The 12,806-nt window shown below is 36.8% G+C and overlaps 1 protein-coding gene across 1 annotated transcript in view; it reads right to left on the bottom strand.

Annotated features, from left to right (window-relative positions):
* The window catches only part of COL28A1 (collagen type XXVIII alpha 1 chain), a 209,926-nt gene that overhangs the window by 177,424 nt on the left and 19,696 nt on the right, over positions 1 to 12,806 (bottom strand). The window contains exons 4-7 of the mRNA XM_053553638.1: positions 9,383 to 9,403; positions 7,454 to 7,510; positions 5,385 to 5,438; positions 3,522 to 3,563 (exon numbers count right to left, since the gene is read on the bottom strand). Coding sequence (XP_053409613.1) covers positions 3,522 to 3,563; positions 5,385 to 5,438; positions 7,454 to 7,510; positions 9,383 to 9,403 — 174 coding nt within the window. The remainder of the gene's footprint in view (positions 1 to 3,521; positions 3,564 to 5,384; positions 5,439 to 7,453; positions 7,511 to 9,382; positions 9,404 to 12,806) is intronic.

Genomic DNA, 12,806 nt, shown 5'->3' with positions numbered 1-12,806 from the left:
CCTCCTTTCAAATTCAGTCTAGAATATATAACATCAAGGAAGTGACTGGTTCTTTATCAACCTTGATGAAGCAGTGACCTTTAAGTTACTGTCTTTTATCTCATGCTAAATAAGGGACCAGCACTTCTTCTGTCTTCTGGCACTCGGGAATCTTGCACCATCCTCCCCACTGTCGCTGCCCATAAACCCTTTAATAAGTAACACAACGCTGAATATTAAATGGACTGGTAAATTACCAGCCCTCAGTAGAATGAGCCTTTTTCAAATGAGAGTTCTTGTCTTTTTCATCCAATCGTATTTTTCAAGCATGGAAGAGTGTGTATCCATATGTCCTATCTGTGTGTTTCTTTTGGTCTAAATCATGAAGCATATTTAAAGCGAGCTTGAAAAACCTGTGCAATAATCAAGTTTTTATTGCAGTTACATGTGAGTCAGACAACAAAATTTTGTTGTGTATGTGACCTTTTTACAAAAGGAAACTTCATGAAGGAAATAACACTTCTCTCCAGTGAGTGGTCACCAAGGAATAGAAGACAAAGGTACGATTATTCAAAAATGTTATTATACTTCAATTTAACCCAACTGAGAAATATTTATTCACATACATGGTCTCAGTTTTAGAATTTGGCTTAAAATTAAAGACTTTATTATAGATACCATATATTATAGCCACCACACATAATTGGATCTCTGTTAAAACAATTCATGTTTGCTGTGTTAAAAAAAAAAAAAAGAAAGAAAACCTGAATTTCTAATCACAGAAATCTTAGGGCACCCTCAACTCCTTATGACACACAACCCTAAAGTCATTGTCAACACGATGACCTACAGTGGACCTTTCAAAATTATTATAAATTAAAATTCTGTCATTACTTTGTATTTTAAAAAGTTAAGATTGTATTTTGGAAGGAGCCAATATGGCTTTAAAAAAATAAAGGATTATTACTTTTAAGCGTATATTCTTTTTTTCCCAGTTTTCTTTCTGAAATCCCTGGTCAATTCATCATTTGGTTGCTCTATCAGCTCATGTTCTTTTTCTTCTTTCTTCCTTTATGAGCGTCTTAATCACCAGTTTTGCATTCATCTGTCTCTGCCAAATTTGTTTATGACTTTTCTATTTCCAGTAATGGCACATTTCAAATCACATAGAATCAAAATTTTATAATCATCTTAGTTTTCTCTCTCCTTCACTTACCCATTACGTTCCTCTAATTCAACCTGTTCAACATTCTCCCACATCTTCCCACTATACATAGATTGAATTCCACTCCCCTTACCCTGGCCTATAGACCCTCTGTGGTCCAGCCCCCGCCTGCCTCGGTTCCTGGTCTCCTATTACTCTTCATTAACAGATGCTCTTCCCGTTTCTTCAGCCTGCCAACCTTGTTCCCATCTCAGGGCCTTTGTATTTGCTGCCTCTTCTGCCTAGAACATCCTCATTCCCTTGTTTCATATTTTCTAACACTTTTCACCGATGGAAATCATCTTTTCATTTGTTTGCCTACTTAGCTCCCTCCCCAGCTAGGATACTTCATGAGACAGGGACTCTCTGTCCTACTAGCCTGTCCTGTATCTCCAGATGAGAGTGCCCAGTGCATGGCAGATGCTCCCTAAGTATTTGCTGACTGTGTGAATTAGAGTTCATCACTACACATTGTCATTTCCACCCCTTTGTGGATTCTCATGTACTTTTCCTTTCCATTTTGTCACCACAGTAGCCCAATGCTGTCCCAAATTGTGTGAGTCACAGAGCTGAGCCACACATGTGATTTTAAATATTCTCACAGCCAAATTTAAAAAACCAAAATAAAAAAGGTGATATCAATTTTAAAAATATGTTTTATATATCTCAATATATTCAAAATATTATCATTCAACATTTAATCAATATAAAAATTATCAGTGAGGTAAGTGTATTATATAATCCTCTTTTTTGTACTAAATCTTAAAAACTTGTGTATGTAACTCCTACAGGACACCTGCCTTCAGTCTAGCCATTATATCAAGTGCTCAGGAGCCATTTCTGGCTCATGGCTTTCATATTGGCCAGAGCAGATCTAGACAATGTCCTTGCTACCTTCTCATCAACTATAGCAACAAACCTTTGAAGTGTTCCTTCCTTTTCCCTGTTCTCACTTCAAATTTGCTTTTAGAGCCTTGCCAGAGTAGTCGTCCCAAAACACAGTTCTTGGGTTTTGGGTATATCTCATCTAAAATTTGGGGAACTTCCCATCACCTAGTAAAACCCAGACTTTGCAGGCAGCATTGAACATCCACTCTGGCCCCAACCCTCCCATAAAGCCGTGTCTGACAATACTTCTCTTCAGGCCCCATTTCACCATTCCCCTTCCCACTGTCGTCTTTCAGGTGGACATTCACGCATTCTCTCCATCTGGAATCTCTGTCCCTTTCTACCTTCTTGCTCCATCCTCACCTGTCACAGTCCTCCATTTTCTTTGGGATTCATCCCATAAAACCTACCCTGCTGGCTATAATCTCCTTTGAATGTCTACAATACTTTGTTCATGCCATTTGTATGATATTTTGACATTCTGCTTTATATTTTAGCTATTTTGAATATCTCTCCTCTCCTGGAAGATAATAAACTATTTTAAAATGTAAGTGCTTTGTCTTAGTTTTTATTACTTACTAGTACACTTTATAGGTAGAAGTTATCTAAGAAATGTTTCCTGAAAAAAATAACACAAATTTCTGAATGAATTTCTTTTTTTTATTGTTGGGGATTCATTGAGGGTACAATAAGCCAGGTTACACTGATTGCAATTGTTAGGTAAAGTCCCTCTTGCAATCATGTCTTGCCCCCATCTGAATGAATTTCTATTGACATTATCAACTTTTCTATCATATTTTTTCATAAAGTAGATTACACACCTAGAGAACAATTGCCTAAATATCTGGGCCTGAGTCCAGGGCTTATATCCAAGGGGACTAGCCGAGAAAGGCAACATCCACAACGTCTTTTTTATATGCTATACACATCTCTGCTGTTTGCTATACTTAGTGCAGTACCCAGCAAAAAGATACGTGCTGTAATTACTCTCAGCCAACATCTACTATCTTTTAATTTGGGGGATAAGAAATCTACTAGAATGATAACTTTTATCTCATCAGCACAATTGTATTGACTAAAGCATAGTTTAGACTATGTAATACTTATTCTACTGAAATTCCAACTTATTCGTTATTATGAAAAGATGTAAGAAATAAAGCAAAATGCTTTCCTTGTTGAAGCTTTTCACAAATATCAAACTAGGGATCAGGGAATGTCATATGGTTGAACAGTCAGTCCTGGTCTCGTTTTCACTCCTGTTGAGCTAAGTATTTTCTCCCCACATTTCCACTTCTAAGATCGTATCTGTCTGATTGCCTGACCAAGTCAAAAAGAGCACAGGTAGATACAAATCACTTTTGCATCTGCACTACAGCGGTCAAAATGGTCAATCAGGATTTTCGCATCCTGGAATCCCTTTCTGAAGAAGGCATTCCAGTTGTATACATACCCCTGGACCTCTTTCCCCAGGTTCTCCTTTTTGGGCATCACCCTGTGACAAACAAAATACTCAGTCAAAATTCCACAGTCCTGCAGAGTGCCTGACAGCATAGTAAGTGGATCATTCAACCTAGATCAATATAGGAAAAATCTTTAGTCTTTACCATTGACATTTTCACCATGGAATCTAGAAAGAAAATGGCTCGGATAAACTCTATCTTTTGCAGTGAAGCCAGAAGTGTAGGATGCAAAATCCAGGTACACTTTTAGAGCTAGGCCACATCCTGGCTCAACACCACCACCATTGTTTTCAAATACGACATTGTTTTCTGGGGGGGGGAGGGGGGGGCTGGGGACTCCTGGGGCTTTGGAATGTTTTCCAAAACATCCTCAAGAGTGATTGCTTGCTTTTAGCCAGACTTAGGAAAACATATTATATAGCACAAAAACACAAACCAAATAGATGGAATGTGAACATACACTAAGGCATTTAACACAACAAAAAAGAAAGTATCATGGCATCAGTTTGAACCCATCCAGGATGAATGAGTATAGGGTGTGTGTGTGGGTGTGTGTGTGTGCGCGCCAAGAATGCTATACATTCCCTTTCTTCGACAAGCAGGCAATTGCCAAAATACTTCTATGTATATTACTTATAATATTTTTCACTACCTCTCAAAAATATTCTCAGGAATAGAGTTATTGAATTGAATTTTTTAAGTATTAAATGCCTCTTAGGTATTGCCTAAGTGCTTTCCAAAATATCTACTTTACAGTGAAGAGCAAATCAGTTTCACAACCCCATTGCTGTCATTAATTACTATTATTTGAGTATTGCCACACACTTGCTTTAAGGAAAGAAATATTTTGTAAAGTTTGGAACACACACATGCACACACACACTCGTGAACACACACACACACAACTATGTGAAATAGGACACTGTTTACAAAAAATAATCTTCTGGATTCCAAAGTTTCAAAAGTGTAAAAAATTAGTATTAAAGTGTACTACATTGTCTCTATTTAAATTTCTTTCATTACATAATGAAATTAAATGTTTTACTGTTTTTTTCTTTGCCAATTTTATTTCCTCTTTTGAAAATTGTGTCATTTTCCTATTTCATTATTCAGGGCTTGATATTTTATCATCAGCTTTCTAAGGTGTTTATATGAATTTATTATAATTTATAAGGTGTTTATATAGAAATTAACTCAGTGAGCTATAGAAATTAACCCAAAGTCCATTGTACTTGATACCAATATTCCCTAACATCTTTTCTTCATTTTAATAATTATTTTACATTATACAAAGTTTTACCTTAAATTTGCACATAGAATCTCTCTTTCATTCAGTTGTTCTTGAATTTGGAACACCAAAATACTAACAATGATCTAAACAGGTAAGTTATTTCTTTAAAACTCTAGAACTTTTTTTAATAGGTGAAAAAGAAAAAGAATTGTTGAAATGCCTAAAGGGGGAGTAAGAAAAAAAACTGGTGTTTTTTTCTATTGTTACTGTAGGCCAGTTATTCATAAAGTATATTCATAAAAAACACAAGTGCCAACATCAGTCCCACATGGAACACACATTAGTAGTTCATGAAACTTTGTCCTGATTAATTGGGGTTACTATTATTAAGTGCCAGTTTATACATATCCAATGTCCTTAGGTTTCCTCAACTTCACAAAATGTTCCTATGTTCTTCAGCATTTGTGAATGCAAGCTCATACAAATAAGACTGATAATGCATTATTCATAAAAATTGTCAGATTTCTGCCATGTACTAAGACATTCTTTTTTTTCTTAATTTTTATTCTCTAAATCTAGAAGGAGATAAATTGGTTTAAAGAAAAGATGTTTATTCATTTACCGGGTTTCCTTTTGGTCCTCGTTCACCTTTGATACCTGGGTTTCCATGTGTACCCTGAAGGAAGAAAAAAAAAAAAAGAAAAGATTGTTCTAAGCAAGTATTCTATTAGTTTTCTGATTGTAAAAACTTTACCTGCCAAGCAGAGACTCAACTCTTTTCCCTTTCCTATACCAAGAAAATGGCAATGTCTTGAATTGGCAGATTTGCAAAAGAGGATAATGTCTCTCTCTTCCTGTCCATTACTTCTCCCCAATTACTGCTCAGCAGCTTTGCAAACAAAATCAAACTCATACAAAGATTTAAAAGAGTGACGGCAACAGGCAGGAGGATGGGAGTTGTGCCCTTTCTTTCTTCTCTGTGGACCATTTCTACAATTCTCCTCTCTTGGTCATTTTTTGAAAAAACAGGTCAGCTTGCTTGCCTTTAGTCAAAGAGGTTCTGATATCCAGGGGACAATCTCAAAAGATGGGGGAAGGGAGTTCTCCAATCTGTTCCAGAAAAGCATTTTGTTTTCCCATTCTCAAGCCCCCCTAGCAGTTTGTTTTTCTGAGAACTGACTTTGGAGGTACTCAATCAATGTTAAATAACAGAGTTCTGTGGTTTATCCTCATTAAAACATGACAATATTGAGTGATTGAAAACAGGTTATCTTAACAATTGTAAGCTGTTTTATTGTTCATTTTAAAACAATTGAATATCCCTTCCCTAGCAATCTCTTGGTGTATTCAGCTAAAACTTAATAGGAAGGGAAGGTTAAGTCTTTGCCTTAGCGAAGGTCAGCTTCTACCAGTTGTATTTTAGAGGAAACAAAAAAAAAAGACAAATAAACATCCCCCACTCTTTATTACTCTAACTGATATAGTGATTTAAGAATTGTAGCCTTTGGACTCTAGTCTCCAGGTAAAATTTTTCATATTCTCATATAGTCAGTACACTTTCTCCTCCCCATCCATAAAAACAAAAATTAGTTGAAAATTTTTAATTCATGCATTCTGTGAAACATCTTTATTGGGCTTCTATGCTCTAGGATAAAATTTAGAATCATAAGTAAATGGAGTGCAGCTTTCTGAAGAGATGTCTTAGCATCTCCAGTGATCTTGATGTCATTTGAAATGCTTTCCTGCTACAGACATAGAACCTACAGATACTAGGCCAGAATTCTTAGATTATCCTATCAAATATTGAATCATCACAGTAAATCTTTCTATTTATTTGTGGCTGACAAGTGGTTACTTCTGTTTAACAGAATTTACCCTAATCCCCTAAGGCAGCAAGTCCCCAGTGTTTCTGGCACCAGGGTCATGGAAGACAATTTTTTCAGGGACTAGAGAGGAGGATGATTTCAGAGTGATTCAAACACATCACATTTATTGTGCACTTTATTTCTATTATTATTACATTGTAATGCATAATGAAGAACCATAATACAGTGTCAACAAGCAATGAGGAACAGCTGTAAATACAGATGAAGCTTTTGCTCGATCACAGGCCACTCACCTCCTGCTGTGCAGCCCAGTTCCTAGCAGGCCACAGACCCCAGTACTAGTCCACAGCCCACAGGTTGGGGTCACATCCCTAAAGCACCCTGACCAGCTGCCTTTCCATGAGGCCACAAGCTGCTGCCACCGGGGAGTGGATTCACATGAAGATAGTATTTAACTCCCAGAGACCTTTGTGTCACTTGCTTCTAATGGCATAAAGCTTTGCCTAAAGCATTGATGATTTGCATTCACTTTTTCTGTATTATCACTTCATTGTTGAGAAATTTCAGTCCAAATTTATTATATAAGGAGTGACACTGAAATGTCCTTTGTGGAAACAACTTCATCATTTTAAAACAAGCTGCCCTCATTTCAGATCAGTAAAATTCCAGGCTCATTTCTAAGTATAGAATGTGTCCCTTTAGAAGTAAAAGAAAGAAATAGTATTTCCATTTTTGCTGCTATTACAAAACAATTGCTTTTTGACAGTCCAGAATAGCTCCAGTGCATTCAAGAGCGAGTACAACTATCATTGCTAGAACGTCCTGACTTAGCCCTAAGTTCAAAATAGAAACATACTATACTCACAGGAGGCCCTGGATCTCCTGGATCCCCCTTCTCACATTCACAGGTCTTGCGTTCACACTGAATCAATAATGAGATGTAATATTAACACATAGTGAAATATAGCATGTCAAATTTTATTCAGCACATGACCAGCTAGAATACTCCCTTAAAGAATTTTTACCTTGCAAGTTTATGGAGATTTTGCCCTCTCTCTCTTTAGAGCCAGGTAATAAAGCATTATTAAACTTCACCATTGTTGAATAAAATAGACATCCCATCAAAAATATCTATACAATATATAGATGCAAGTTAAAAGAAGAAAATAAACATTTCAGTGGATTATTTGAATTTCTGCTGCTTCTCCCATATAATACATCAAAGTTCAATAATATACAAACACTAAAAATTCCTTTACTAGTCGAAGAAAAACATCTGAATTACATTATATTTTATCAATTCTAAGATGCACATTTTTCCTCCTTTTAACATCTCTGAAATCAGAATGAGTCTTATAACAGCTGTCAACCAGGTTCAATAATGAGAGTAGCTGCCTACACATGCAGTTCAAAACTTACAAAATTAAATGGAAGAAAATTCCAGAACAGTCTTAAGAAATTTTGCATCACCAATGCTCTTGCTGGCACAGAGGCAAAATCCTTGGAAAAACAAGAACTTCGACAACCCAGACAAAAAGTGATTCAGACGATTTAGACACAGATGTGAAGAAGTTTTAGAAATAACCAATCTATTTTGCATATGTATTTTCTCCTAGGTACAAACAAGTGATACAGGATTTAAAAACCTATATCTAAAATATCTAAAATAATTCTTTCCATAGTATAAAATAAAAATTGTAATTGATAATAAGATACTGTGTCATACTTTAATTGTCAGGATTTTTTCTTTTCTTAATGGTACTTAAAATAATGGTGTCTCTCACTGTGTATAATTCAACATGATATTATAATAGGGTGCTCTACAAGGTCAAGTTAGTGTCTTCTTCTTTTTTTTTTTTTTTGAGATGGAGTCTCTGTTGCCCAGGTTAGAGTGCAATGGCATCATGATAGCTCACTGCAACCTCAAACTCCTGGGCTCAAGTGATCCTCCTGCCTCAACCTCCCCATTAGATGGGACTACAGGTATGTGCCACTGTGACTGACTAATTTTCCTATTTTTTGTAGAGATGGGTCTTGCTCTTGCTCAGGCTGGTCTTGAACTCCTGACCTCCCAAAGTGCTAGGATTATAGGTGTGAGCCACCAGGCCCAGCTAGTTCTTATTTTATGTAACAATACTTGTATATTTCCTGATGTTAAATAAGCAGCTCATTGAACAAAGTGCAGACAATCCAAATACTTTGCTTTAGGAAATGCACATCCAGCACAGGACTCCTCAGCAAGCTCATGGTCATTTATTGTGCTAAATCCTATCTAACCAACATTGGCCGGCTTCCTTTGCCATTGGTCTGATTGCCATCATCAGGCTCCTGTTCCTTCATAATGGAAAAAAAAAAGAGAGCTTAAAGTAAATCAACGTGGGGTTGACTCTGAGCTCTGTCTCTTAGCTAGAAACACTTCTCCAACCCTCACCAATACCAGGAACACCCCCCACAGTAGAGGACCCCAGGAGTGGCTGGCATCAGAGCCGTGCTTAGAACAAAGGAAGCCATATCAAGGAAAGCAAAAATAAGTGTTTTTGATTACCATTGATTTCTAAAATTACTCTCTAGAGTCACATTAAATATTTCCTACATTTTCTAAATGTTCCAACCTGCCATGAATATGATGGCATAAAAAAAATCAGACACCTGCCTCAAAATAGAATGACTCATTTTAAAAAGAATTAAGCATTTTTATTTAGGCACACCTAATCTTCTAACATAAATTATAATGCCAATTTAATAATCCAAGGTTTTAGAGTAATACATAGTAATCAAAGCATGTGGTGCTTACCTTCTTTTCAAACAAGATATCCTAGAAGGAAAAAAGAATGAAGCATTAACTCAATTCATGGTTCTGCTTCAAGCTACTTATTACTCTTAATTATTCCTAAGGGGATATGCAATTTCCAAGAGAAATAGCAATTCACCCTTTTTAACCTGGTGAAAGCAATAAAGCCTACCAGCCAACCACCCTGAGATCACTCTGAGCCATGCAATAAAAGATGATATGACTAACATTAAAAATTAATCCATATTTTCTAGGAACTTTATCTTATTGCATCCTATGTTTTATCTTTTGTTTTCTTTATCAGCTCTATAATCTCTGTAATTAGTTACAACCTTAATCAGTCATAATGAGAAACCTCTTAGTTTAACTTATAAAACTGAGGCAAAGTATATAATTGTATATTTTCTATTTTTTCCATCCCTGTGCATATATACATGCATTTATTTTTCAGCATTGAAACATTAATTTTAGAGTCATAACTTCATGAAATATTAATGGACTTTATAAAATCATATTAAAACTCAGAGAAAATCAGCAAGTCAAATGACATTTTTCTGAGACAATCTGGATTAGAGAGGACAAAGATTCCAAAGGTGATCACTAGGAGAAATGGATTTATATTTAAAGTTTGAAGAGCCTCACATCTGATACTTCATAAAAGTTCAGAATAAGAAAACGATATGCAGCTTTTACATTTTAACAGTATGAAGAGGGGTGCGGTGTAGGATGACCAAAGAGAAACTTCTAGTAATCGCCTCTCAGCTTGAACACCTATGTCAACATCTACCCACATAAGCAAGCACCTTCAGAAGAACCAAAAATCAGATGAGCAATCATACCTCCTGGTTTCAACATTCTATCAAGGAAAGAGGCACTGAAGAGGGCAGACAAGGCAATCGTTCATTTCCTTACAAAAGGGTGGGGAGCGTGCAGGCTCAAGGCCAACGTGGTCCTCTAGATCCCCAAGTGTGGCCCCTGACCGAATCCAAACTTCACAGAACATCCCTTTGTTAAAGACTTGTTCTGTGAAGTTTGGATTCAGTCAAAAGGTCACACTCAAGGATCCAGAAGGTCACCTGTGTCCCCAAGGTGACCGGTTCCCCACTATTCCTCCCCTGGATGATCCCCCTGGCAGTGTCCACACCAGCACACTGAGTGGAGAGAATCTATATGGCCAGGGAAGGGAGAGTGAAGTGACTGTGGGGCTTTGAATTGAAACTCAGGGCCACCATGGCACAGGGGAGCATAGCACAGGGCAGAATTCTGCCAGTGCCCATGAGGAAGCATCTTGACCAGCCTGACCAGAAGGAAATCCTCTGCCGTGAAGCCCAAGTTCCGACTAGCCCCACCACTAGCTGATAAAAAGCTGCCTGGAGCCTGGACTAAGTTCATAAGGCAGTCAGGACACAAGGGCTACAGTCCTTGGGTAATTTCTATGGCTGTGCTAGCTTAGAGCCAGTGGACTTGGGGTGCATGTGAGATACCAGACAGCCAAACTAATGCCTGACAGAACAGAAAAAAGAAAAAAGAATAAATAAGAATAAAACATACCTGCAAGATCTAGAAAGTAGCCTCAAAAGAGCAAATCTACGAGTTACAGGTATTAAAGAAGAGGTAGAGAGAGAGAGAGAGAGAGAGAGAAAGATTGGGATAGAAAGCTTATTCAAGGAAATAGTAACACAGAAGTTTCCAAACCCAGGGAAAGATATCCATATTCAAGGACAAGAAGGTCATATAACACCAAGCAGATTTAACCCAAACAAGACTGCTTCAAGGCATTTAATAATCAAGTTCCCCCATGTCACGGATAAAGAAAAGGACCTAAGCAAAACAAGAAAAAAGAAAATATAAAGGTGCCCCATTACCTCTGCAGCTGACTTCTCAGTGGAAACATTACAATCCAGGAGAGAGTGGCATGACATATTCAAAGTGCTGAAGGCAAAAAACCTTAACCCTAGAATATCGTATTCTACAAAAATATCCCTCACAGATGAAGGAGAAATAAAAGACCTTCCCAGACAAACAAAACCTGAGGGATTTCATCAACACCAGACCTATCCTACAAGAAACACTAAAAGGAGTTCTTCAATCAGAAAGAAAAGAGCATTATTAAACAATAAGAAATCTTCTGATTTGTACCCTCATATTAATAGGAAATTTTAAAAATAAATAAATAAATAAAAGAAATCTTCTGAAGGTATATGTTTTGAAGGTATATGGTAACAGTAAGGACACAAACAGAGTATTTCTGTAATGGTGATGTACCTGTGTATGAACCACTTACCTCTGGGCTTGGCACCCATAGTTCAGGGGTTAGGGCTCAGGACACATATACCGGGGCTAGCAGGTTCACACCTGGCCTGAGCCTGCCAGACAACAATGACAACTACAACAACAACAAAAAATAGCTGGGATATTGTGGTGGGCAGCTATAGTCCCAGCTACTTGAGAGGCTGAGGCAAGAGAATTGCTTAAGCCCAAGAGTTTGAGGTTGCTGTGAGCTGTGATGCCACAGCACTATTGAGCACAACATAGTGAACCTCTGTCTCAAAAAAAAGAAAAAAAAACAACATATATCTTGAGCTGGAAGACTAAAAGACAATCTATCAAAAATAACAACAGCACAATTAGATAGTCTAAAAAGATCTAGATAGAAAAAACAAAAAGCTAAAAAGCCAAGGGTGGTGAAGGATGGAGTTAAAGGGTAGAATCTCTGTTAGATTTCTCTTTATTTGTTTGTTTGTCTGCAGAAAGTTGTCATATGTTTAAAATGCTTGATTATAAAATGGTTTTTGTAAGCCTTATGGTAAGTTCAAAACAAAACAACAGACACACACACACAAAGCAAATGAAAACACACTACCAGAGAAAAATCACTTTTAACAGAGGAAGACAGGAAGGAAGGAAAAAAGACAGGACCACAAAACAACCAGAAATCAAATAACAACATGGCAATAGTAAGTCCTTACCTATCAATAGTAACATTAAAACAAACAAATAAATAATAATAACATTAAATATGAATGGACTACAATCTCTAATCAAGAGACATACAATGGCTGAATGGATAAAAACACAAGTGCTAACTATAGTATGTCTGTAAGAAACACACTTCTCATATAGACACACATAGACAGAAAATAAAGGAATAGAAAAAGATATTCCATGCAAATAAGAGCAGGAGTAGCTATACTTCTATCCGATAAAATAGATTCCAAGACAAAAACTGTAAAAAGAGACAAAGAAGGTCATTGCATAATGATAAAGGGGTTGATTCAGCAAGACAATATAGCAATTCTAAATACAGGGTGACCAGAAAGTTCATGTGCAATTTAAAATTGGAAACTATATTAAGTTGCCCATGAACTTTATGGCCATCCTGTATATATGCACCCAACACTGAAGCACCCAGATATACAACACAAAT

Source organism: Nycticebus coucang, chromosome 11, assembly GCF_027406575.1.
Source record: "Nycticebus coucang isolate mNycCou1 chromosome 11, mNycCou1.pri, whole genome shotgun sequence".
In the NCBI taxonomy this organism is placed as follows: domain Eukaryota; kingdom Metazoa; phylum Chordata; class Mammalia; order Primates; family Lorisidae; genus Nycticebus; species Nycticebus coucang.
The sequence above is the reverse complement of the archived record's forward strand: the minus strand, read 5'-3'. Positions and strand labels throughout refer to the sequence as shown.